Source organism: Tiliqua scincoides, chromosome 5, assembly GCF_035046505.1.
Source record: "Tiliqua scincoides isolate rTilSci1 chromosome 5, rTilSci1.hap2, whole genome shotgun sequence".
Classification (NCBI taxonomy): Eukaryota; Metazoa; Chordata; class Lepidosauria; order Squamata; family Scincidae; genus Tiliqua; species Tiliqua scincoides.
In genome coordinates, this window is record NC_089825.1 from 136,387,265 (window position 1) to 136,414,097 (window position 26,833).

Consider the following 26,833-nt stretch of genomic DNA (forward strand, 5'->3'; position numbering starts at 1 on the left):
TCTCCCTCCTACAGATGACCACCTAATCCTGGATGGCCACTTGGATGGGTGGGAGCTTCCAACTGCAGACTGAGGGAAAGATGACAAGGCAGTTGATTAACTTGCCCAGGATCCTCTTCTATTGTCGAGCCAGCAACAATAAGCTACAAGCTCACAGTTACTGACAATAATAATATGAAAAAGCATTAAAAATATTTGCAAAGCAGCAACATAAAATGAAATATAATCCAAGAAATCATCCCCATGTGAGGGGGTTCTGTAAGGAGAGGCCCTAACAGAGAAGGTCTTCTAATGCTTCCCTGAACATTCAGGCTGTCTGAAAGAAATTGTCACTTCTGAGTTCATCAGAAATCTTGTATGTAATGCAGTTTAATCAAAATCAACATAATATTAGGGCATTACTTAATATTAATTCATTATTTAATGGCTCCTTCTCATTAACTGGTCTTTTTTGTTCAGTTCAGGTCTCACTAGAATAATGTAGCACTTGGGGAAAAGATACAAAACAGGAGCCCAGAACTGGAGGCTAAGATGGAGAGATCTCCACAGCCACCATGTACTTCCCCTTGGTGCTCAGGTAAGAAGGAACAAAGGAAAACCACACACTGCAAAAGACCAGCATGCTGAAGGTGATGAACTTGGCTTCATTGAAACTGTCCGGCAACTTCCTGGCTAGAAAGGCCACAGAGAAGCTGACAAGGGAGAGGACACCCAAATAGCCCAACACAGAGTAAAACATGAGAGGTGAACCTTCATTACATTTCAGTACAATTTCTTTGACAAATGAGTGCATGTCCAAATCTGGGAATGGGGGAGAGGTTGCTAACCACACAGTACAAAGAGTGGCTTGAAGAAGGGTGCAGGGAAGGACAATGAAGGTTGACAGTCCTTTCCCCACCCATGTCCTCATTCTGGATCCTGGCTTGGTGGCCACGAATGCCAAAACAACCGTGATGGTCTTGGCCAACTAGAAACAGCCATTGAGAGAAGATGATACCAAAGGTAGTTTGTTGGAAAAGGCATGATAACTTTTGTGGCTGGCCAATGAAGAGAAACATGGAAAGGAAGCAGAGCAGGAGGGAGGTGAGAAGAGTGTAAGTGAGTTTCCTGTTGTTGGCTTTGATGATGGGAGTGTCCTGGTGCTTCATGAAGATCCCAAGCACCAAAGTGGTGATGAAGGACAAGGAAAGAGCACAAGTGGACAGAGAAATCCCCAAAGGTTCTGTATAGGACAAGAAGCTGATAACTTTTGGAAGACAGGAATCCCGGGTCCTTGTTGGGATACTGATCCTCTGGACATTGAACACAATCATCCATGTCTGTAAGATAAATATAAGTTTTCTGTACCGTTTCTTGCAGAAAAAAAATATAATTACTATTATTATTATTATTCCATCTGTGCGCAAGGTGCTGTTCCTAGCCTGGAAAAAACAGTTTCTGCCCTTAGGGACTTGCAATCTGGATTGGAAAATAAAAATAAATTATTCCTTTCTGATGCCTGTAAAGACAAAGTATGGAAAGCAAAGTTGTGGAGATGGTTCAGGCTTGGGACGTTGCAGTTCTCAATCTCAATCACCTTATTGCAGCAGTTCTCAAACTTTTAGCACTGGGACCCACATTTTAGAATGACAATCTGTCCAGGACCCATTGGAAGTGATATCATGGCCAGAAGTGACATCATCAAGCAAATTGAAATAATTATAAATAATTCATTTAAAATAAAAGAAATAATTAAATAAGGGGGAGCCAGTCCTTTTCCACCAAGTGAATCTACTCTGAAGTAAGTCCTGTCAATGGGGCTTACTCTCAGGAAAGTGTGGGTAGGATTGCAGCCTGTGAGCCCAATCCTATCCATGTTTACTCTGAAGTAAGTCCCATAGTGGTCAATGGGGCTTACTCTTAGGAAAGTGTTGGTAGGATTGCAGCCTGTGAGCCCAATCCTAGTAGTAGTAGTAGTAGTAGTAGTAGTAGTAACTTTCTTATCATTGTGCTACAGCAGAACAAAATTTATGCACCTTTGAGATACAAGCATAAATATATACTACATTTCCAACAATCACACTCTGCACACTCACCCACACATTCTATATGACCTGCATCATAATATAAAAACAGTATAACAGACCATAATGCCCAGGAGCATGGTAACAACTATATCGCCTTATTCGACATAATTTTCTCTGTGGGATAAAAACTGTTCAGGAATCGTGTGGTGCTGCAAGTACAAAATAGAAAACTTCCCCTTACCAGCTGAAGCCTCTTTTTTGTCCTTTTTATTGGTGGGGAGGCTGCCTTCTGTTGCGTTCCAGCTCCATCGGATCAGGACCCTTCTGGTGTCCTCACATTCCCCTTTGCCTGGCCTGACCACCAGCCAAGGCACATCTGCCTACTCATGAGTAAAGGCTGTGAGGCTGCTTTGCTTTTCATAGGGCTCCATAGACTGCAGCTGGGAGGGAGGAACCTTCTTCTCAGGTGTTTTGGGGGGCTGAACTCATTGAATCAGGACCATTCTGCAGTCCTTGGTCCTCTCTGCCTGCCATCTCCGAAGAACTAAGGCACATAGCCTACTCGCGAATAAACACGACCTTGTGGTTTCGTTTCTGGCACTATAGACGCAGCTGGGAAGGAGGCAGGGAACTCCTGGGGTGTTCTTAGGGGTTGCATTCATTGGATCGGGATCATTCTGGATTCCTCTCTGCCTGCCCTTCCTGCTGGACTATGGCACATATGCCTATTTGCAAGTAAACACGCAATACGGCTCACTTTCACATTCCTTAGGGATCCATTCATTTTTTCCTTCCAGTTTTTTGGCCATAACTTTGGAATGAAAGGAGCAATTTCAATTCTGTTTTTTGCACTGCACTCTGTTGGACATTTCGCATCCAAGGGTGCATGGCATGATGGGCTAGCTCCTCCTCCTCCCACAGGGCACCTCCTCCTCCCACAGGGCAGGTCACCCCCCAGGCACATCACCTGGTGCGGCCCACAGCCCCCCCCTGCACCCCCTAGCGACGCCAGTGTTGCTGAGTACATTTGCACAGGATTAAGCTGCAAAGTATTCTTTTCTTTTATCCCAAGTACCAACCAGATCTTTAACCGACACTCAGGATGCATCCTGTTGCCTTAAAAAAATCACCATTTCTGAACTTCAAACTGCAAAATCACACCTGAAAGTCAACACAGATGTGAACAATTTGCTAAACTGCAACACTTCATGTGCAAACCTTACTTGTGGCATCTTGTAAATACCCAGGATGGCTGCCATGTGGAGACCGACATCAAAATTAGGACCACCAATGACAGCTGCTGGAATGTTCTCAGCATCACACTTGTAGTTAGGAGTAAATCTGCCCCGTCTGGAGAGAAGTCCCATTGAGGCATGAAAGGTCCACCTTGGATGGAAATGGCTATTATAGATGTGGAAGCCCAGGGTGAGGTTGGGGAGGATGTGGGGATTTTCATTGATCTCCTTTACTGCAAATTCCCTCTTACTCAAATTCCCTCTTACTCATGATGTCCACTGGGGCAGTCTCTCAGCTTGACCTACTTCACACAGTGATTGTGAGGGAGTGAGAACCATTTATACTGCCTCAAACTCGTTGGAATTAGGGTGGATAGAAATGCAAATAGAACTTATTTCCCAACAGTTCCAAACTGTCTTAACATGTGTGTGCACCCTTTTAAGAATGTATAATATAAAAATCACAGAATGGCAGGGCAGGTAAAGGGAGTCTTGACTACCATTGGTTGAACTGCTCTGATGCTTTGTGGGGGGATAGGTTTTGTTGAAGGGGGTTAATAAAGAACAGGCAAATGGCCCTGAAACGCAGGGTGCAGACTAGGAAAGAAGGTATGGTCCTGAAGAAGGCAAGTATTGGAGAGGCAAAGGAGAACCAATACATGGAGTGACCAGAGAGAAAGAGATACCTGTGGCTAGGAGATGTAAAAGTGAAGAAGTCTGAAATGATTCCAAATAATCATTCCCCACCTCAGTTTTAGCTGCAACCCTCTGGTATATTTTGTGTTTCAGAACCCTTTCCCCTCTCAAATTATGGTCATATTTTAAACCCCATTCTCTCATTATTATCCATGAGTCTAATCAAATTCAGCTGTAAGGCTGCCAGACAAACCTCCAAAATGCAATTTTCTCTACCATTCAAAATAGTGAGCATCATGATGAAATTCTCAATAGTTTATTTTAAGAAATTTTTATGCCATCCTTCTGGTTCTAGGGTGGTGTCGTAAACTTAGGGGGTTTCGGGGTGCTCAGAGTTCTTGAACCCTAAAACCCTCAAGGCCCCCCGTCCAGTAGCACTGCCACCACCCTGTATGTGCCAGTGCCTCAGTCCAGGGACGCTGAGACCCTCTAGGCTTAACTCTGTCCCTTGCAGGCACTGAGCTCTTTCTCCAATTAAAGCTTCAGTCCTCAAGTTACTAGACCTCAATGAGCACTTGGTAGCTTGCTGAACGGCTAGGCAGGATTTTGAATCTTTGTCCCCAACAGACAATGAAACAACTTTGTAAAAGAGGTTTTAGTTTATTAAGTACATAAGGTTACATAAGGCAGCAAATGCTAGAGGCATAAACATCTAGGAAACATATCAGCAATAAAATAATAAAGCTAACTGGCTATCTCTATTAATCCCTAACTCTCACCTGGGTCAGCTTCTCTTGTAGATCTTTTAGCTCCAGGCTACCTGTGAGGCCAGATGCCCATGGCGGACAATGGAGCTCCAAAGCGTCCAGGATGTTGCACCCAAAAAACTCTGTTCAAGAAGAACCGCACACACCCCTTGGGGCACTCATTATTATACTTCTTATGCTAATAGTACTGAGGTGACTTCATACTTATTTAGACTGTCGCATCAGAAACTTTTGAGGACAGAACCTTCTCCAAGTGGGCCTTGTTGCTAGCCCTCTTAGTTCTTACCCTTCCCAACTCGAGATCCACAGCTGCACTTCATCAGCTTGATAGGCGCCTTTCTGTCTGCAGAGGTGCTAACATTCCAATGGGTTGTAATTCTTGTTGTCTGTCCTTTCTGGCCAGCAGAGGAGAGACAACAATCTTTTTGTTTGTTTACTCACATTCTTGCAGCTAGGAACTGCTAGCGACTTCTCTGTTACTGACTTAGTTTGGTTCAGGCTCCACATGCTAACCCAGGCCTAACATGTACATATTCATGACAGGGGGCCACTAGGGCAATGTACAACAAATACAAAATGGTTTAGAAAACTATCAAATGGTAAAAGGTATAATATAAAAATATACATATAATTCAGTTTTAAATTTAAATAAATAGTTGTCAGCTTTTGGTTTTCTCTGGAGACAAATGTGGCAACTATGTTATTGGCATGAACTTGCCGGTTATTGGGCACACTGTGACTTTAGAGAGCCCCAGTGAACATACTTTGTAGACCCACAAAGCCTCATGTTGAGCTCGTAACATAGGTCTGTGTGTGTGTTTGAAGAAATAATAAAAATTGTACCTTCTAAGTCTAAGACATTCTTTCATTAGCTTGTCATTTTTTCCTTTCCTCCTACTGATGCCACAATTCCACACTGTGTCTGGTGCAATACTGGTTACATTTCCTGAAGCTTGGGGACAACCACAGAATGGAATTTTAGTGGTCCCCAGGATTGTGAGAAGAGTGAAGCATGCAACTTGTGGCTCAGAATAGCAGAAGCAAAATCCTCATGCTTGAGCTGCAGAGTTCTCCGGAATGTGCTTGACAAAGTATTTTTAAAATGCAGAGCCAGGTCCAGGAGGAGTATACGATTTGAACCACACATATGCTGTGTGGCATACACTGAAGTGTGGAATATTTTTGCATATGCATATGCGTGCACACATTGGTTGCCACACTGCCAGTTTTAAAACTCCTCTACTTGCACATAAACAAGCCCTTCTGTCCCTTCTCATTTAATATCAAGACCAGCTCGTCATCTAGGAGAAGACATTCTCTGAAGAAAGCTGCTGCTGGGCAAGAAGAGAACCAGATTTGCCTTGTGTCCTACAAATTCCATATCTGGGCATAACTCATATTTGTTTTAATTTGTATAGGCCTTCATGTTATGTTGTTTTATGATAAACCATTTGTATTTGTAAGCAGTCTTGAGAGTGGATATTGTAGCAAATATTTCTGAGGCTTTTGACTTGTATCATCAACAGAATTCTGAGAGTGAATCTGTATTATGCTTGACAGGGTTGCTATAGACAGGCCTGTTTTGGATTTTCCCTCCATCAGCCTGTATTGTTTAGGCACACCTATCTATGTTAGGGATAAGCCAGGCTTCCCTTGCTTGGCATCACTGTTTGGTGTTGCCTTGCCCCACTATTTGTCATTGGCTGAGAAGGACACGGAAATGTCATGATGCAGTTATGTCCATCTCAGGTATGTTTGCCTAGGTGTCATGGAGAGAACTCCACATTGAGCTGTCTTTTTCGGTAGTGGCCTCATGTGGAGCCTTATGTATACTTCCACCAAATTAAATAAGTTGGAGTGAAAAAGCTGAGATAGCAAAAAGTTGTATTTAGCAAAAGCTGAGAAACCAGTGTTAGGATAGTCAGCGATTCCAAGATGACTACACATTTCATTGGTTGCTAGGAATTTTGAAACACATTTTTTTGCCTGGCTCTTAGTAATTATTTTACAGGGGGTGGGCAAACATTTTGGCAGGTGGGTCACTTCATCTCTCTGTTTCTGTGTCAGCGGTTGGGGAAAAAATTAATTTACATTTCAAATTTGAATAAATTTTCATAAAATTACATAAAATTACATAAATGAATATATTAAATATAAAACTTATATGAATGAATGAATTTTACTGAACTTATTTATAATACACATGAGAATTATAATACAGGCATGTAGAACCAAATGAGAACTATGAACTGTTTGTCACACACCTCTTGCACAGACCACATACAGACCAAGCCAAAACCTGTGGAGACACAAGTTGTTCAGAGGCAATGGGGGTGGTGGTGTTAAATAACGCCCAGGGAAAAGCAGAAAACACATGGAGACTATAAAAGGCCTTGCTCTAACTTGACCTGCAGCTTGCATCTGGCAGTTGCGACTGGGAGTTGTGGACCAGCGCGGGTTCCAACAGACATTGGAGACTAGTGGCTCCCTGCAGGCTGGATTGGGGGCCCCGAGGGCTGCAAATGGACTGCAGTCCAGGGTTTGCTCGCCCCTGATATAGAAGAACAGTAGATTCCTGTCTGAAAACTTGAGTGGAAGTGAACATAGGCAAGCTGTCCTTGAACAGCATTGGATATTTTTCCCCTCTGTCTTCCTCCTTCCCCTCCCTCCCCCATGTCACAGAGCAAGGTCTAAGGGCACACTATAGTCACCTTGCTGAAGCCAAGACTTTGGTCTGGTCACTACCTGTGTACTGACCAGACAGTACATCTCCCTGTACCTGGGAGATCATCTAAGAATCCCATATATGTAGCTGTCAGTTCTGTGATGGAAGAAGGCAGAATACAAATGTAATTAATGAAAAATCTTAGGAACTCCATATTGGCTTCATTTTCCTCCAGCTGCCCTTACTGTGGAAAGAAGACTGAAGTTATTCTCCAAATGGTTGTAGTAAAGAATAAGCAACCTGTACACTTCCTTTCACATGCTTACCTCTGGAGGAGCATGGATGATGGCAGGACAGTGCCCAATTCTAGAATGAACCATAAAGTGTCTTTGCGCCCAACTTCATGACTGGTGCCATGCTGGAGTGGTGGGTGTAATTCTTTGTTGCCGAAGTTAGAGGCCTTAAAATGTTAAAGCTTATTGTTATTCCGAGTTGATAATCTCTCCCTTGCTTTAATAATTTTTCCTCATGCCTGGATAGCCTGCGAGTTGCACGATAATCACTCACACAGCTTTGTAATCAATGCCCAAAGTAATAGGATTCCGCTGGCCAACGGCAATTAATAAATTTGTGTCTTTTTTTAAAACACTAGCAAGTCGGGCCTGAAATACAACTGACTGGCTTTTGCTCATTTGCATATTTATTGCAGTGGAAAAATTCTTGCGGAATGATTGATGTTGAGCTTGCCTCTTGAATTCCAAGCAGCGCATTATTATGAAATGAAAAATGCCGGCCATACAGTTGATTAAAGTTGAAGACAGTGGAATCGGTGTTTTTTTAAGATTGTGGGAGAATTAAAGGCATATTTTAATAGATGTTGGCAAGAAGTGAACTAACAAAAGCAAAGCAAAGGATTTGTTTGAAAAGATTTAATCAAACGTGTTTCTTGGGGGATTAATTGCTGGGGATGACTAGAGCTGGGAGGGGAGAGCAGGCGAGGGGGCTCTGGCTTGTGGGTTTGAATGAGAAGTATTGTTCTTGGGCCAATGTATCGAGCGTTGTGTTTGACCTATGGTTTAACTCCAGTCCTGGAGCTGTCTGTGAAAAGGGAAGGAAATAGTCTCTCTTAATCCTGAATGTCCAGATTGGACAGCAAGAAGTAACAGATACTCAGTATTTTGCCTTAATAACTGTATTGAAGAAGAATGGAAGAATATTTTCTAGTTAGCATTTGTGTGTGATATTTGGAGTATATCTGGTGCCTCTGTTGTTGTCCAGAGGGGAAGGTATATTTTCTTCATCATTTGTATTGGATATATTGCACATGGGTCAGGCGGAAGGTCACTCCAGAACTATCAGTAGCTTCAACAGTGATCTAAAGTTACTCCTGAACCGCTTGTGTGTCTTCTTTGAGCTTAGGTGGTTTGATTATTTTTTCTTCTATTCTCTCTGGAACCTCGGTTCAAATTATAGCCCAGGCTGATGGGGGACATGGGTGGAATATTGAACAGAGTATGCAACTGAGTTTCAGGTGTGTAAAATAACTTCCAAAATTATAGTATAAATAAGCAACTTGTGGAAGCCTAAACTTTTCCCTCCAATTAGATGTTCACAGTGAGCTGGCTCAGACTGGTTTGTTGGAAATATAGCCTGAATTTTTCTGGACCTGTGCTCTTCCTCATTCCTGCCCCTCCCTTTTCTCTTCTTTCACTTGTCACTAACATCCTGGCTAAGTAAAACTACTTCAGTTAAATAACAGTTCTGGGCTCTGACACACAGAGAGGCTGCTTTACCTAAAAACATCACAGCTTCATACTAGAGCTGGGAAAGGAGAACTCAGAGTGCATGGGTTCAGGCTGCTTTCCCTACCCACAGTTTGTAGGGTGGTATGAGCCAGTTACATTACATTTTCTAGGGAAATTCCTGCTGCCTAGTTGGATGGGTTATTTGTAGATTTTTTAAGGACCGCTTTAGAGTGCAGTTGTATGCTGTACACAGGCACAAGCATTGTACTACTTTCTGGGAACCTTGTTGGTGAGGCAGGTTTTGTACTTGCCATAACAGTATCTCCAAATACAAACCTTCACTTTTTTCCCCATAGGAATGTGTGACATTCATTTAAATGGCCAAAACTTAAAGGGCGCAGTTACAGACACCACACTAGGGTGATGGCTAAACCTTTTCTTGGTGGCTCTTGCCATTAAGAATCCAACCACCTGTTACCTGCATAGCTTCATGCTGGGCTAAGTTTTTTGGACATGCTAGAGTAGACAAATGAGACAAATTTTATTTTATTTTATTAAAAAGGGCACAAAATTCGTGTAAACATACAGAGAGAGAGAGAGAGAGAGAGAGAGAGAGAGAGAGAGAGAGAGAGAGAGAGAGAGAGCCAACTCCTTCAAACCATTTGTGGGGTTATGATATTCTAGTGATTCTATGAGTTAAGCTAGCTAGAGAAATAGCTGTGAGCCCTGGGGACTTCATTGTTGAGCAGGGATTTGAGTCTCTGTCCAAGACAACTTTCTGTCTGCTACACTATACATAACTGGACTACAACTCAGCAGTTGAGCACCTACTTTGTATGTAGAAGATTCCGGGTTCATCCTCAGTGTCTCTAGCAGGGCAGGAAAATACCCTTCTTTGCCAGAGGCCTGGAGAAGTCACTGCCAGCCAGCATAGACAAAGACAATGGTCTGACTCCATATAAAGCAGGAGAGGAGTTTGTTTGTATCAGGAAGTTGAACAGGGAACAGTGGTGAGGCAGACGGGATGCAGGGGGAGGGGCAGGAGTGGGGTTTGTGTGTATCAGGAAGTTGAAAAGGGAGCAGTGGTGAGGCAAACGGGATGCAGGGGGGAGGGGCAGGAGTGGGGTTTGTGTGTATCAGGAAGTTGAACAGGGAGCAGTGGTGAGGCAGATGGGATGCAGGGGGGAGGGGCAGGAGAGGGGTTTGTGTGTATCAGGAAGTTGAACAGGGAGCAGTGGTGAGGCAGACGGGATGCAGGGGGAGGGGCAGGAGAGGGGTTTGTGTGTGTCAGGAAGTTGAACAGGGAGCAGTGGTGAGGCAGACGGGATGCAGGGGGAGGGGCAGGAGAGGGGTTTGTGGCTATCAGGCAGTTGAACAGGGAGCAGTGGTGAGGCAGATGGGATGCAGGGGGGAGGGGCAGGAGAGGGGTTTGTGTGTATCAGGAAGTTGAACAGGGAGCAGTGGTGAGGCAGAAGGGATGCAGGGGGGAGGGGCAGGAGAGGGGGTTTGTGTGTATCAGGAAGTTGAACAGGGAGCAGTGGTGAGGCAGACGGGATGCAGGGGGGAGGGGCAGGAGAGGGGTTTGTGTGTATCAGGAAGTTGAACAGGGAGCAGTGGTGAGGCAGATGGGATGCAGGGGGGAGGGGCAGGAGAGGGGTTTGTGTGTATCAGGAAGTTGAACAGGGAGCAGTGGTGAGGCAGACGGGATGCAGGGGGAGGGGCAGGAGAGGGGTTTGTGTGTATCAGGAAGTTGAACAGGGAGCAGTGGTGAGGCAGACGGGATGCAGGGGGAGGGGCAGGAGAGGGGTTTGTGTGTATCAGGAAGTTGAACAGGGAGCAGTGGTGAGGCAGACGGGATGCAGGGGGGAGGGGCAGGAGAGGGGTTTGTGGCTATCAGGAAGTTGAACAGGGAGCAGTGGTGAGGCAGACGGGATGCAGGGGGGGAGGGGCAGGAGAGGGGTTTGTGTGTATCAGGAAGTTGAACAGGGAGCAGTGGTGAGGCAGACGGGATGCAGGGGGGAGGGGCAGGAGAGGGGTTTGTGTGTATCAGGAAGTTGAACAGGGAGCAGTGGTGAGGCAGACGGGATGCAGGGGGAGGGGCAGGAGAGGGGTTTGTGTGTATCAGGAAGTTTGAACAGGGAGCAGTGGTGAGGCAGACGGGATGCAGGGGGAGGGGCAGGAGAGGGGTTTGTGTGTATCAGGAAGTTGAACAGGGAGCAGTGGTGAGGCAGACGGGATGCAGGGGGGAGGGGCAGGAGAGGGGTTTGTGTGTATCAGGAAGTTGAACAGGGAGCAGTGGTGAGGCAGACGGGATGCAGGGGGGGAGGGGCAGGAGAGGGGTTTGTGTGTATCAGGAAGTTGAACAGGGAGCAGTGGTGAGGCAGACGGGATGCAGGGGGGAGGGGCAGGAGAGGGGTTTGTGTGTATCAGGAAGTTGAACAGGGAGCAGTGGTGAGGCAGACGGGATGCAGGGGGAGGGGCAGGAGTGGGGTTTGTGTGTATCAGGAAGTTGAACAGGGAGCAGTGGTGAGGCAGACGGGATGCAGGGGGGAGGGGCAGGAGAGGGGTTTGTGTGTATCAGGAAGTTGAACAGGGAGCAGTGGTGAGGCAGACGGGATGCAGGGGGGAGGGGCAGGAGAGGGGTTTGTGTGTATCAGGAAGTTGAACAGGGAGCAGTGGTGAGGCAGACGGGATGCAGGGGGAGGGGCAGGAGAGGGGTTTGTGTGTATCAGGAAGTTGAACAGGGAGCAGTGGTGAGGCAGACGGGATGCAGGGGGAGGGGCAGGAGAGGGGTTTGTGTGTATCAGGAAGTTGAACAGGGAGCAGTGGTGAGGCAGACGGGATGCAGGGGGGGAGGGGCAGGAGGAGAGGGGTTTGTGTGTATCAGGAAGTTGAACAGGGAGCAGTGGTGAGGCAGACGGGATGCAGGGGGAGGGGCTGGAGAGGGGTTTGTGTGTATCAGGAAGTTGAACAGGGAGCAGTGGTGAGGCAAACAGGTTGCAGGGGGAGGGGCAGGAGAGGGGTTTGTGTGTATCAGGAAGTTGAACAGGGAGCAGTGGTGAGGCAAACAGGTTGCAGGGGGGAGGGGCAGGAGAGGGGTTTGTGTGTATCAGGAAGTTGAACAGGGAGCAGTGGTGAGGCAGACGGGATGCAGGGGGAGGGGCAGGAGAGGGGTTTGTGTGTATCAGGAAGTTGAACAGGGAGCAGTGGTGAGGCAGACGGGATGCAGGGGGGAGGGGCAGGAGAGGGGTTTGTGTGTATCAGGAAGTTGAACAGGGAGCAGTGGTGAGGCAGACGGGATGCAGGGGGAGGGGCAGGAGAGGGGTTTGTGTGTATCAGGAAGTTGAACAGGGAGCAGTGGTGAGGCAGACGGGATGCAGGGGGGAGGGGGCAGGAGAGGGGTTTGTGTGTATCAGGAAGTTGAACAGGGAGCAGTGGTGAGGCAGACGGGATGCAGGGGGGAGGGGCAGGAGAGGGGTTTGTGTGTATCAGGAAGTTGAACAGGGAGCAGTGGTGAGGCAGAAGGGATGCAGGGGGGAGGGGCAGGAGAGGGGTTTGTGTGTATCAGGAAGTTGAACAGGGAGCAGTGGTGAGGCAGAAGGGATGCAGGGGGGAGGGGCAGGAGAGGGGTTTGTGTGTATCAGGAAGTTGAACAGGGAGCAGTGGTGAGGCAGACGGGATGCAGGGGGAGGGGCAGGAGAGGGGTTTGTGTGTATCAGGAAGTTGAACAGGGAGCAGTGGTGAGGCAGAAGGGATGCAGGGGGGAGGGGCAGGAGAGGGGTTTGTGTGTATCAGGAAGTTGAACAGGGAGCAGTGGTGAGGCAGACGGGATGCAGGGGGGAGGGGCAGGAGAGGGGTTTGTGTGTATCAGGAAGTTGAACAGGGAGCAGTGGTGAGGCAGAAGGGATGCAGGGGGAGGGCCGGAGAGGGGTTTGTGTGTATCAGGAAGTTGAACAGGGAGCAGTGGTGAGGCAGACGGGATGCAGGGGGGAGGGGCAGGAGAGGGGTTTGTGTGTATCAGGAAGTTGAACAGGGAGCAGTGGTGAGGCAGACGGGATGCAGGGGGAGGGGCAGGAGAGGGGTTTGTGTGTATCAGGAAGTTGAACAGGGAGCAGTGGTGAGGCAGAAGGGATGCAGGGGGGAGGGGCAGGAGAGGGGTTTGTGTGTATCAGGAAGTTGAACAGGGGAGCAGTGGTGAGGCAGATGGGATGCAGGGGGAGGGGCAGGAGAGGGGTTTGTGTGTATCAGGAAGTTGAACAGGGAGCAGTGGTGAGGCAGACGGGATGCAGGGGGGAGGGGCAGGAGAGGGGTTTGTGTGTATCAGGAAGTTGAACAGGGAGCAGTGGTGAGGCAGAAGGGATGCAGGGGGGAGGGGCAGGAGAGGGGTTTGTGTGTATCAGGAAGTTGAACAGGGAGCAGTGGTGAGGCAGACGGGATGCAGGGGGAGGGGCAGGAGAGGGGTTTGTGTGTATCAGGAAGTTGAACAGGGAGCAGTGGTGAGGCAGAAGGGATGCAGGGGGGAGGGGCAGGAGAGGGGTTTGTGTGTATCAGGAAGTTGAACAGGGAGCAGTGGTGAGGCAGACGGGATGCAGGGGGAGGGGCAGGAGAGGGGTTTGTGTGTATCAGGAAGTTGAACAGGGAGCAGTGGTGAGGCAGAAGGGATGCAGGGGGGAGGGGCAGGAGAGGGGTTTGTGTGTATCAGGAAGTTGAACAGGGAGCAGTGGTGAGGCAGACGGGATGCAGGGGGGAGGGGCAGGAGAGGGGTTTGTGTGTATCAGGAAGTTGAACAGGGAGCAGTGGTGAGGCAGAAGGGATGCAGGGGGGAGGGGCAGGAGAGGGGTTTGTGTGTATCAGGAAGTTGAACAGGGAGCAGTGGTGAGGCAGATGGGATGCAGGGGGAGGGGCAGGAGAGGGGTTTGTGTGTATCAGGAAGTTGAACAGGGAGCAGTGGTGAGGCAGAAGGGATGCAGGGGGGAGGGGCAGGAGAGGGGTTTGTGTGTATCAGGAAGTTGAACAGGGAGCAGTGGTGAGGCAGACGGGATGCAGGGGGGAGGGGCAGGAGAGGGGTTTGTGTGTATCAGGAAGTTGAACAGGGAGCAGTGGTGAGGCAGAAGGGATGCAGGGGGGAGGGGCAGGAGAGGGGTTTGTCGTGTATCAGGAAGTTGAACAGGGAGCAGTGGTGAGGCAGATGGGATGCAGGGGGGAGGGGCAGGAGAGGGGGTTTGTGTGTATCAGGAAGTTGAACAGGGAGCAGTGGTGAGGCAGAAGGGATGCAGGGGGGAGGGGCAGGAGAGGGGTTTGTGTGTATCAGGAAGTTGAACAGGGAGCAGTGGTGAGGCAGACGGGATGCAGGGGGAGGGGCAGGAGAGGGGTTTGTGTGTATCAGGAAGTTGAACAGGGAGCAGTGGTGAGGCAGATGGGATGCAGGGGGAGGGGCAGGAGAGGGGTTTGTGTGTATCAGGAAGTTGAACAGGGAGCAGTGGTGAGGCAGACGGGATGCAGGGGGAGGGGCAGGAGAGGGGTTTGTGTGTATCAGGAAGTTGAACAGGGAGCAGTGGTGAGGCAGATGGGATGCAGGGGGAGGGGCAGGAGAGGGGTTTGTGTGTATCAGGAAGTTGAACAGGGAGCAGTGGTGAGGCAGAAGGGATGCAGGGGGGAGGGGCAGGAGAGGGGTTTGTGTGTATCAGGAAGTTGAACAGGGAGCAGTGGTGAGGCAGATGGGATGCAGGGGGAGGGGCAGGAGAGGGGTTTGTGTGTATCAGGAAGTTGAACAGGGAGCAGTGGTGAGGCAGACGGGATGCAGGGGGAGGGGCAGGAGAGGGGTTTGTGTGTATCAGGAAGTTGAACAGGGAGCAGTGGTGAGGCAGAAGGGATGCAGGGGGGAGGGGCAGGAGAGGGGTTTGTGTGTATCAGGAAGTTGAACAGGGAGCAGTGGTGAGGCAGATGGGATGCAGGGGGAGGGGCAGGAGAGGGGTTTGTGTGTATCAGGAAGTTGAACAGGGAGCAGTGGTGAGGCAGACGGGATGCAGGGGGAGGGGCAGGAGAGGGGTTTGTGTGTATCAGGAAGTTGAACAGGGAGCAGTGGTGAGGCAGATGGGATGCAGGGGGAGGGGCAGGAGAGGGGTTTGTGTGTATCAGGAAGTTGAACAGGGAGCAGTGGTGAGGCAGATGGGATGCAGGGGGAGGGGCAGGAGAGGGGTTTGTGTGTATCAGGAAGTTGAACAGGGAGCAGTGGTGAGGCAGACGGGATGCAGGGGGAGGGGCAGGAGAGGGGTTTGTGTGTATCAGGAAGTTGAACAGGGAGCAGTGGTGAGGCAGAAGGGATGCAGGGGGGAGGGGCAGGAGAGGGGTTTGTGTGTATCAGGAAGTTGAACAGGGAGCAGTGGTGAGGCAGATGGGATGCAGGGGGGAGGGGCAGGAGAGGGGTTTGTGTGTATCAGGAAGTTGAACAGGGAGCAGTGGTGAGGCAGACGGGATGCAGGGGGAGGGGCAGGAGAGGGGTTTGTGTGTATCAGGAAGTTGAACAGGGAGCAGTGGTGAGGCAGACGGGATGCAGGGGGGAGGGGCAGGAGAGGGGTTTGTGTGTATCAGGAAGTTGAACAGGGAGCAGTGGTGAGGCAGACGGGATGCAGGGGGAGGGGCAGGAGAGGGGTTTGTGTGTATCAGGAAGTTGAACAGGGAGCAGTGGTGAGGCAGACGGGATGCAGGGGGAGGGGCAGGAGAGGGGTTTGTGTGTATCAGGAAGTTGAACAGGGAGCAGTGGTGAGGCAGACGGGATGCAGGGGGGGAGGGGCAGGAGAGGGGTTTGTGTGTATCAGGAAGTTGAACAGGGAGCAGTGGTGAGGCAGAGCGGGATGCAGGGGGGAGGGGCAGGAGAGGGGTTTGTGTGTATCAGGAAGTTGAACAGGGAGCAGTGGTGAGGCAGATGGGATGCAGGGGGGAGGGGCAGGAGAGGGGTTTGTGTGTATCAGGAAGTTGAACAGGGAGCAGTGGTGAGGCAGACGGGATGCAGGGGGGAGGGGCAGGAGAGGGGTTTGTGTGTATCAGGAAGTTGAACAGGGAGCAGTGGTGAGGCAGACGGGATGCAGGGGGGAGGGGCAGGAGAGGGGTTTGTGTGTATCAGGAAGTTGAACAGGGAGCAGTGGTGAGGCAGATGGGATGCAGGGGGAGGGGCAGGAGAGGGGTTTGTGTGTATCAGGAAGTTGAACAGGGAGCAGTGGTGAGGCAGACGGGATGCAGGGGGAGGGGCAGGAGAGGGGGTTTGTGTGTATCAGGAAGTTGAACAGGGAGCAGTGGTGAGGCAGACGGGATGCAGGGAGGGGAGGGGCAGGAGAGGGGTTTGTGTGTATCAGGAAGTTGAACAGGGAGCAGTGGTGAGGCAGATGGGATGCAGGGGGGAGGGGCAGGAGAGGGGTTTGTGTGTATCAGGAAGTTGAACAGGGAGCAGTGGTGAGGCAGACGGGATGCAGGGGGGAGGGGCAGGAGAGGGGTTTGTGTGTATCAGGAAGTTGAACAGGGAGCAGTGGTGAGGCAGACGGGATGCAGGGGGGAGGGGCAGGAGAGGGGTTTGTGTGTATCAGGAAGTTGAACAGGGAGCAGTGGTGAGGCAGACGGGATGCAGGGGGGAGGGGCAGGAGAGGGGTTTGTGTGTATCAGGAAGTTGAACAGGGAGCAGTGGTGAGGCAGACGGGATGCAGGGGGGAGGGGCAGGAGAGGGGTTTGTGTGTATCAGGAAGTTGAACAGGGAGCAGTGGTGAGGCAGACGGGATGCAGGGGGGAGGGGCAGGAGAGGGGTTTGTGTGTATCAGGAAGTTGAACAGGGAGCAGTGGTGAGGCAGACGGGATGCAGGGGGGAGGGGCAGGAGAGGGGTTTGTGTGTATCAGGAAGTTGAACAGGGAGCAGTGGTGAGGCAGAGGGGATGCAGGGGGGAGGGGCAGGAGAGGGGTTTGTGTGTATCAGGAAGTTGAACAGGGAGCAGTGGTGAGGCAGACGGGATGCAGGGGGGAGGGGCAGGAGAGGGGTTTGTGTGTATCAGGAAGTTGAACAGGGAGCAGTGGTGAGGCAGACGGGATGCAGGGGGGAGGGGCAGGAGAGGGGTTTGTGTGTATCAGGAAGTTGAACAGGGAGCAGTGGTGAGGCAGACGGGATGCAGGGGGAGGGGCAGGAGTGGGGTTTGTGTGTATCAGGAAGTTGAACAGGGAGCAGTGGTGAGGCAGACGGGATGCAGGGGGGAGGGGCAGGAGAGGGGTTTGTGTGTATCAGGAAGTTGAACAGGGAGCAGTGGTGAGGCAGACGGGATGCAGGGGGGGAGGGGCTGGAGAGGGGTTTGTGTGGTTTGTGTGTATCAGGAAGTTGAACAGGGAGCAGTGGTGAGGCAGACGGGATGCAGGGGGAGGGCCGGAGAGGGGATTGTGTGTATCAGGAAGTTGAACAGGGAGCAGTGGTGAGGCAGACGGGATGCAGGTGGGAGGGGCAGGAGAGGGGTTTGTGTGTATCAGGAAGTTGAACAGGGAGCAGTGGTGAGGCAGACGGGATGCAGGGGGAGGGCCGGAGAGGGGTTTGTGTGTATCAGGAAGTTGAACAGGGAGCAGTGGTGAGGCAGAAGGGATGCAGGGGGGAGGGGCAGGAGAGGGGTTTGTGTGTATCAGGAAGTTGAACAGGGAGCAGTGGTGAGGCAGAAGGAATGCAGGGGGGAGGGGCAGGAGAGGGGTTTGTGTGTATCAGGAAGTTGAACAGGGAGCAGTGGTGAGGCAGACGGGATGCAGGGGGAGGGGCAGGAGAGGGGTTTGTGTGTATCAGGAAGTTGAACAGGGAGCAGTGGTGAGGCAGACGGGATGCAGGGGGAGGGCCGGAGAGGGGTTTGTGTGTATCAGGAAGTTGAACAGGGAGCAGTGGTGAGGCAAACAGGTTGCAGGGGGAGGGGCAGGAGAGGGGTTTGTGTGTATCAGGAAGTTGAACAGGGAGCAGTGGTGAGGCAGACGGGATGCAGGGGTAGGGGCAGGAGAGGGGTTTGTGTGTATCAGGAAGTTGAACAGGGAGCAGTGGTGAGGCAGACGGGATGCAGGGGGAGGGTCAGGAGAGGGGTTTGTGTGTATCAGGAAGTTGAACAGGGAGCAGTGGTGAGGCAGACGGGATGCAGGGGGGAGGGGCAGGAGAGGGGTTTGTGTGTATCAGGAAGTTGAACAGGGAGCAGTGGTGAGGCAGACGGGATGCAGGGGGAGGGGCAGGAGTGGGGTTTGTGTGTATCAGGAAGTTGAAAAGGGAGCAGTGGTGAGGCAGACGGGATGCAGGGGGGAGGGGCAGGAGAGGGGTTTGTGTGTATCAGGAAGTTGAACAGGGAGCAGTGGTGAGGCAGACGGGATGCAGGGGGAGGGGCAGGAGTGGGGTTTGTGTGTATCAGGAAGTTGAACAGGGAGCAGTGGTGAGGCAGACGGGATGCAGGGGGGAGGGGCAGGAGAGGGGTTTGTGTGTATCAGGAAGTTGAACAGGGAGCAGTGGTGAGGCAGACGGGATGCAGGGGGAGGGGCATGAGAGGGGTTTGTGTGTATCAGGAAGTTGAACAGGGAGCAGTGGTGAGGCAGACGGGATGCAGGGGGGAGGGGCTGGAGAGGGGTTTGTGTGTATCAGGAAGTTGAACAGGGAGCAGTGGTGAGGCAGACGGGATGCAGGGGGGAGGGGCAGGAGTGGGGTTTGTGTGTATCAGGAAGTTGAACAGGGAGCAGTGGTGAGGCAGACGGGATGCAGGGGGGAGGGGCAGGAGAGGGGTTTGTGTGTATCAGGAAGTTGAACAGGGAGCAGTGGTGAGGCAGAGGGGATGCAGGGGGGAGGGGCAGGAGAGGGGTTTGTGTGTATCAGGAAGTTGAACAGGGAGCAGTGGTGAGGCAGACGGGATGCAGGGGGAGGGCCGGAGAGGGGATTGTGTGTATCAGGAAGTTGAACAGGGAGCAGTGGTGAGGCAGACGGGATGCAGGGGGAGGGCCGGAGAGGGTTTTGTGTGTATCAGGAAGTTGAACAGGGAGCAGTGGTGAGGCAGACGGGATGCAGGGGGGAGGGGCAGGAGAGGGGTTTGTGTGTATCAGGAAGTTGAACAGGGAGCAGTGGTGAGGCAGACGGGATGCAGGGGGAGGGGCAGGAGAGGGGTTTGTGTGTATCAGGAAGTTGAACAGGGAGCAGTGGTGAGGCAGACGGGATGCAGGGGGGAGGGGCAGGAGAGGGGTTTGTGTTTATCAGGAAGTTGAACAGGGAGCAGTGGTGAGGCAGACGGGATGCAGGGGGAGGGCCGGAGAGGGGATTGTGTGTATCAGGAAGTTGAACAGGGAGCAGTGGTGAGGCAGACGGGATGCAGGTGGGAGGGGCAGGAGAGGGGTTTGTGTGTATCAGGAAGTTGAACAGGGAGCAGTGGTGAGGCAGACGGGATGCAGGGGGAGGGCCGGAGAGGGGTTTGTGTGTATCAGGAAGTTGAACAGGGAGCAGTGGTGAGGCAGAAGGGATGCAGGGGGGAGGGGCAGGAGAGGGGTTTGGGTGTATCAGGAAGTTGAACAGGGAGCAGTGGTGAGGCAGACGGGATGCAGGGGGAGGGCCGGAGAGGGGATTGTGTGTATCAGGAAGTTGAACAGGGAGCAGTGGTGAGGCAGAGGGGATGCAGGGGGGAGGGGCAGGAGAGGGGTTTGTGTGTATCAGGAAGTTGAACAGGGAGCAGTGGTGAGGCAGACGGGATGCAGGGGGAGGGCCGGAGAGGGGTTTGTGTGTATCAGGAAGTTGAACAGGGAGCAGTGGTGAGGCAGAAGGGATGCAGGGGGGAGGGGCAGGAGAGGGGTTTGTGTGTATCAGGAAGTTGAACAGGGAGCAGTGGTGAGGCAGACGGAATGCAGGGGGGAGGGGCAGGAGAGGGGTTTGTGTGTATCAGGAAGTTGAACAGGGAGCAGTGGTGAGGCAGACGGGATGCAGGGGGAGGGGCAGGAGAGGGGTTTGTGTGTATCAGGAAGTTGAACAGGGAGCAGTGGTGAGGCAGACGGGATGCAGGGGGAGGGCCGGAGAGGGGTTTGTGTGTATCAGGAAGTTGAACAGGGAGCAGTGGTGAGGCAAACAGGTTGCAGGGGGAGGGGCAGGAGAGGGGTTTGTGTGTATCAGGAAGTTGAACAGGGAGCAGTGGTGAGGCAGACGGGATGCAGGGGGAGGGGCAGGAGAGGGGTTTGTGTGTATCAGGAAGTTGAACAGGGAGCAGTGGTGAGGCAGACGGGATGCAGGGGGAGGGGCAGGAGAGGGGTTTGTGTGTATCAGGAAGTTGAACAGGGAGCAGTGGTGAGGCAGACGGGATGCAGGGGGAGGGGCAGGAGAGGGGTTTGTTTGTATCAGGAAGTTGAACAGGGAGCAGTGGTGAGGCAGAAGGGATGCAGGGGGGAGGGGCAGGAGAGGGGTTTGTGTGTATCAGGAAGTTGAACAGGGAGCAGTGGTGAGGCAGACGGGATGCAGGGGGGAGGGGCAGGAGAGGGGTTTGTGTGTATCAGGAAGTTGAACAGGGAGCAGTGGTGAGGCAGACGGGATGCAGGGGGAGGGGCAGGAGAGGGGTTTGTGTGTATCAGGAAGTTGAACAGGGAGCAGTGGTGAGGCAGACGGGATGCAGGGGGAGGGCCGGAGAGGGGTTTGTGTGTATCAGGAAGTTGAACAGGGAGCAGTGGTGAGGCAGACGGGATGCAGGGGGAGGGGCAGGAGAGGGGTTTGTGTGTATCAGGAAGTTGAACAGGGAGCAGTGGTGAGGCAGACGGGATGCAGGGGGAGGGCCGGAGAGGGGATTGTGTGTATCAGGAAGTTGAACAGGGAGCAGTGGTGAGGCAGACGGGATGCAGGGGGAGGGCCGGAGAGGGGTTTGTGTGTATCAGGAAGTTGAACAGGGAGCAGTGGTGAGGCAGACGGGATGCAGGGGGGAGGGGCAGGAGAGGGGTTTGTGTGTATCAGGAAGTTGAACAGGGAGCAGTGGTGAGGCAGACGGGATGCAGGGGGAGGGGCAGGAGAGGGGTTTGTGTGTATCAGGAAGTTGAACAGGGAGCAGTGGTGAGGCAGACGGGATGCAGGGGGGAGGGGCAGGAGAGGGGTTTGTGTGTATCAGGAAGTTGAACAGGGAGCAGTGGTGAGGCAGACGGGATGCAGGGGGAGGGCCGGAGAGGGGATTGTGTGTATCAGGAAGTTGAACAGGGAGCAGTGGTGAGGCAGACGGGATGCAGGGGGGAGGGGCAGGAGAGGGGTTTGTGTGTATCAGGAAGTTGAACAGGGAGCAGTGGTGAGGCAGACGGGATGCAGGGGGAGGGCCGGAGAGGGGTTTGTGTGTATCAGGAAGTTGAACAGGGAGCAGTGGTGAGGCAGAAGGGATGCAGGGGGGAGGGGCAGGAGAGGGGTTTGTGTGTATCAGGAAGTTGAACAGGGAGCAGTGGTGAGGCAGACGGGATGCAGGGGGGAGGGGCAGGAGAGGGGTTTGTGTGTATCAGGAAGTTGAACAGGGAGCAGTGGTGAGGCAGACGGGATGCAGGGGGAGGGGCAGGAGAGGGGTTTGTGTGTATCAGGAAGTTGAACAGGGAGCAGTGGTGAGGCAGACGGGATGCAGGGGGAGGGCCGGAGAGGGGTTTGTGTGTATCAGGAAGTTGAACAGGGAGCAGTGGTGAGGCAGACGGGATGCAGGGGGAGGGGCAGGAGAGGGGTTTGTGTGTATCAGGAAGTTGAACAGGGAGCAGTGGTGAGGCAGACGGGATGCAGGGGGAGGGGCAGGAGAGGGGTTTGTGTGTATCAGGAAGTTGAACAGGGAGCAGTGGTGAGGCAGAAGGGATGCAGGGGGGAGGGGCAGGAGAGGGGTTTGTGTGTATCAGGAAGTTGAACAGGGAGCAGTGGTGAGGCAGACGGGATGCAGGGGGGAGGGGCAGGAGAGGGGTTTGTGTGTATCAGGAAGTTGAACAGGGAGCAGTGGTGAGGCAGACGGGATGCAGGGGGAGGGGCAGGAGAGGGGTTTGTGTGTATCAGGAAGTTGAACAGGGAGCAGTGGTGAGGCAGACGGGATGCAGGGGGAGGGCCGGAGAGGGGTTTGTGTGTATCAGGAAGTTGAACAGGGAGCAGTGGTGAGGCAGACGGGATGCAGGGGGAGGGGCAGGAGAGGGGTTTGTGTGTATCAGGAAGTTGAACAGGGAGCAGTGGTGAGGCAGACGGGATGCAGGGGGAGGGGCAGGAGAGGGGTTTGTGTGTATCAGGAAGTTGAACAGGGAGCAGTGGTGAGGCAGACGGGATGCAGGGGGAGGGCCGGAGAGGGGATTGTGTGTATCAGGAAGTTGAACAGGGAGCAGTGGTGAGGCAGACGGGATGCAGGGGGGAGGGGCAGGAGAGGGGTTTGTGTGTATCAGGAAGTTGAACAGGGAGCAGTGGTGAGGCAGACGGGATGCAGGGGGAGGGGCAGGAGAGGGGTTTGTGTGTATCAGGAAGTTGAACAGGGAGCAGTGGTGAGGCAGACGGGATGCAGGGGGAGGGGCAGGAGAGGGGTTTGTGTGTATCAGGAAGTTGAACAGGGAGCAGTGGTGAGGCAGACGGGATGCAGGGGGAGGGGCAGGAGAGGGGTTTGTGTGTATCAGGAAGTTGAACAGGGAGCAGTGGTGAGGCAGACGGGATGCAGGGGGAGGGGCAGCAGAGGGGTTTGTGTGTATCAGGAAGTTGAACAGGGAGCAGTGGTGAGGCAGACGGGATGCAGGGGGAGGGGCAGGAGAGGGGTTTGTGTGTATCAGGAAGTTGAACAGGGAGCAGTGGTGAGGCAGACGGGATGCAGGGGGAGGGCCGGAGAGGGGTTTGTGTGTATCAGGAAGTTGAACAGGGAGCAGTGGTGAGGCAGAAGGGATGCAGGGGGGAGGGGCAGGAGAGGGGTTTGTGTGTATCAGGAAGTTGAACAGGGAGCAGTGGTGAGGCAGACGGGATGCAGGGGGGAGGGGCAGGAGAGGGGTTTGTGTGTATCAGGAAGTTGAACAGGGAGCAGTGGTGAGGCAGACGGGATGCAGGGGGAGGGGCAGGAGAGGGGTTTGTGTGTATCAGGAAGTTGAACAGGGAGCAGTGGTGAGGCAGACGGGATGCAGGGGGAGGGCCGGAGAGGGGTTTGTGTGTTTCAGGAAGTTGAACAGGGAGCAGTGGTGAGGCAGACGGGATGCAGGGGGAGGGGCAGGAGAGGGGTTTGTGTGTATCAGGAAGTTGAACAGGGAGCAGTGGTGAGGCAGACGGGATGCAGGGGGAGGGGCAGGAGAGGGGTTTGTGTGTATCAGGAAGTTGAACAGGGAGCAGTGGTGAGGCAGACGGGATGCAGGGGGAGGGGCAGGAGAGGGGTTTGTGTGTATCAGGAAGTTGAACAGGGAGCAGTGGTGAGGCAGACGGGATGCAGGGGGGAGGGGCAGGAGAGGGGTTTGTGTGTATCAGGAAGTTGAACAGGGAGCAGTGGTGAGGCAGACGGGATGCAGGGGGAGGGGCAGGAGAGGGGTTTGTGGCTATCAGGAAGTTGAACAGGGAGCAGAGGTGAGGCAGACGGGATGCAGGGGGAGGGGCAGGAGAGGGGTTTGTGTGTATCAGGAAGTTGAACAGGGAGCAGTGGTGAGGCAGACGGGATGCAGGGGGAGGGGCAGGAGAGGGGTTTGTGTGTATCAGGAAGTTAAACAGGAAGCAGTGGTGAGGCAAACGGGATGCAGGGGGAGGGGCAGGAGTGGGGTTTGTGTATATCAGGAAGTTGAACAGGGAGCAGTGGTGAGTCAGACGGGATGCAAGGGGGAGGGGCAGGAGAGGGGTTTGTGTGTATCAGGAAGTTAAACAGGGAGCAGTGGTGAGGCAGACGGGATGCAGGGGGAGGGGCAGCAGAGGGGTTTGTGTGTATCAGGAAGTTGAACAGGGAGCAGTGGTGAGGCAGACGGGATGCAGGGGGGAGGGGCAGGAGAGGGGTTTGTTTGTATCAGGAAGTTGAACAGGGAGCAGTGGTGAGGCAGGCGGGATGCAGGGGGAGGGGCAGGAGAGGGGTTTGTGTGTATCAGGAAGTTGAACAGGGAGCAGTGGTGAGGCAGACGGGATGCAGGGGGGAGGGGCAGGAGAGGGGTTTGTGTGTATCAGGAAGTTGAACAGGGAGCAGTGGTGAGGCAGACGGGATGCAGGGGGAGGGGCAGGAGAGGGGTTTGTGTGTATCAGGAAGTTAAACAGGGAGCAGTGGTGAGGCAGACGGGATGCAGGGGGAGGGGCAGGAGAGGGGTTTGTGTGTATCAGGAAGTTAAACAGGGAGCAGTGGTGAGGCAGACGGGATGCAGGGGGAGGGGCAGGAGAGGGGTTTATGTGTATCAGGAAGTTGAACAGGGAGCAGTGGTGAGGCAGACGGGATGCAGGGGGAGGGGCAGCAGAGGGGTTTGTGTGTATCAGGAAGTTGAACAGGGAGCAGTGGTGAGGCAGACGGGATGCAGGGGGAGGGGCAGGAGAGGGGTTTGTGTGTATCAGGAAGTTGAACAGGGAGCAGTGGTGAGGCAGACGGGATGCAGGGGGAGGGGCAGGACAGGGGTTTGTGTGTATCAGGAAGTTAAACAGGGAGCAGTGGTGAGGCAGACGGGATGCAGGGGGGAGGGGCAGGAGAGGGGTTTGTGTGTATCAGGAAGTTGAACAGGGAGCAGTGGTGAGGCAGACGGGATGCAGGGGGAGGGGCAGCAGAGGGGTTTGTGTGTATCAGGAAGTTGAACAGGGAGCAGTGGTGAGGCAGACGGGATGCAGGGGGAGGGGCAGGAGAGGGGTTTGTGTGTATCAGGAAGTTAAACAGGGAGCAGTGGTGAGGCAGACGGGATGCAGGGGGAGGGGCAGGAGAGGGGTTTGTGTGTATCAGGAAGTTAAACAGGGAGCAGTGGTGATGCAGACGGGATGAAGGGGGAGGGGCAGGAGAGGGGTTTGTGTGTATCAGGAAGTTGAACAGGGAGCAGTGGTGAGTCAGACGGGATGCAGGGGGAGGGGCAGGAGAGGGGTTTGTGTGTATCAGGAAGTTAAACAGGGAGCAGTGGTGAGGCAGACGGGATGAAGGGGGAGGGGCAGGAGAGGGGTTTGTGTGTATCAGGAAGTTGAACAGGGAGCAGTGGTGAGGCAGACGGGATGCAGGGGGGAGGGGCAGGAGAGGGGTTTGTGTGTATCAGGAAGTTAAACAGGGAGCAGTGGTGAGTCAGACGGGATGCAGGGGGAGGGGCAGGAGAGGGGTTTGTGTGTATCAGGAAGTTGAACAGGGAGCAGTGGTGAGGCAGACGGGATGCAGGGGGGAGGGGCAGGAGAGGGGTTTGTGTGTATCAGGAAGTTAAACAGGGAGCAGTGGTGAGGCAGACGGGATGCAGGAGGAGGGGCAGGAGAGGGGTTTGTGTGTATCAGGAAGTTGAACAGGGAGCAGTGGTGATGCAGACGGGATGAAGGGGGAGGGGCAGGAGAGGGGTTTGTGTGTATCAGGAAGTTGAACAGGGAGCAGTGGTGAGGCAGACGGGATGCAGGGGGAGGGGCAGGAGTGGGGTTTGTGTGTATCAGGAAGTTGAATAGGGAGCAGTGGTGAGGCAGACGGGATGCAGGGGGAGGGGCAGGAGAGGGGTTTGTGTGTATCAGGAAGTTGAACAGGGAGCAGTGGTGAGGCAGACGGGATGCAGGAGGGAGGGGCAGGAGTGGGGTTTGTGTGTATCAGGAAGTTGAATAGGGAGCAGTGGTGAGGCAGACGGGATGCAGGGGGAGGGGCAGGAGAGGGGTTTGTGTGTATCAGGAAGTTGAACAAGGAGCAGTGGTGAGTCAGACGGGATGCAGGGGGAGGGGCAGGAGAGGGGTTGGTGTGTATCAGGAAGTTAAACAGGGAGCAGTGGTGAGGCAGACGGGATGCAGGGGGAGGGGCAGGAGTGGGGTTTGTGTGTATCAGGAAGTTGAACAGGGAGCAGTGGTGAGGCAGACGGGATGCAGGGGGAGGGGCAGGAGAGGGGTTTGTGTGTATCAGGAAGTTGAACAAGGAGCAGTGGTGAGTCAGACGGGATGCAGGGGGAGGGGCAGGAGAGGGGTTTGTGTGTATCAGGAAGTTGAACAGGGAGCAGTGGTGAGGCAGACGGGATGCAGGGGGAGGGGCAGGAGAGGGGTTTGTGTGTATCAGGAAGTTAAACAGGGAGCAGTGGTGAGGCAGACGGGATGCAGGGGGGAGGGGCAGGAGAGGGGTTTGTGTGTATCAGGAAGTTGAACAGGGAGCAGTGGTGAGGCAGACGGGATGCAGGGGGAGGGGCAGCAGAGGGGTTTGTGTGTATCAGGAAGTTGAACAGGGAGCAGTGGTGAGGCAGACGGGATGCAGGGGGAGGGGCAGGAGAGGGGTTTGTGTGTATCAGGAAGTTAAACAGGGAGCAGTGGTGAGGCAGACGGGATGCAGGGGGAGGGGCAGGAGAGGGGTTTGTGTGTATCAGGAAGTTAAACAGGGAGCAGTGGTGAGGCAGACGGGATGCAGGGGGGAGGGGCAGGAGAGGGGTTTGTGTGTATCAGGAAGTTGAACAGGGAGCAGTGGTGAGTCAGACGGGATGCAGGGTGAGGGGCAGGAGAGGGGTTTGTGTGTATCAGGAAGTTAAACAGGGAGCAGTGGTGATGCAGACGGGATGAAGGGGGAGGGGCAGGAGAGGGGTTTGTGTGTATCAGGAAGTTGAACAGGGAGCAGTGGTGAGTCAGACGGGATGCAGGGGGAGGGGCAGGAGAGGGGTTTGTGTGTATCAGGAAGTTAAACAGGGAGCAGTGGTGAGGCAGACGGGA

At 53.4% G+C, this 26,833-nt stretch overlaps 1 protein-coding gene across 1 annotated transcript in view; it reads right to left on the reverse strand.

Annotated features, from left to right (window-relative positions):
- The window catches only part of LOC136653760 (vomeronasal type-2 receptor 26-like), a 50,699-nt gene that overhangs the window by 454 nt on the left and 23,412 nt on the right, over positions 1 to 26,833 (reverse strand). The window contains exon 8 of the mRNA XM_066630640.1: positions 557 to 967. Coding sequence (XP_066486737.1) covers positions 557 to 967 — 411 coding nt within the window. The remainder of the gene's footprint in view (positions 1 to 556; positions 968 to 26,833) is intronic.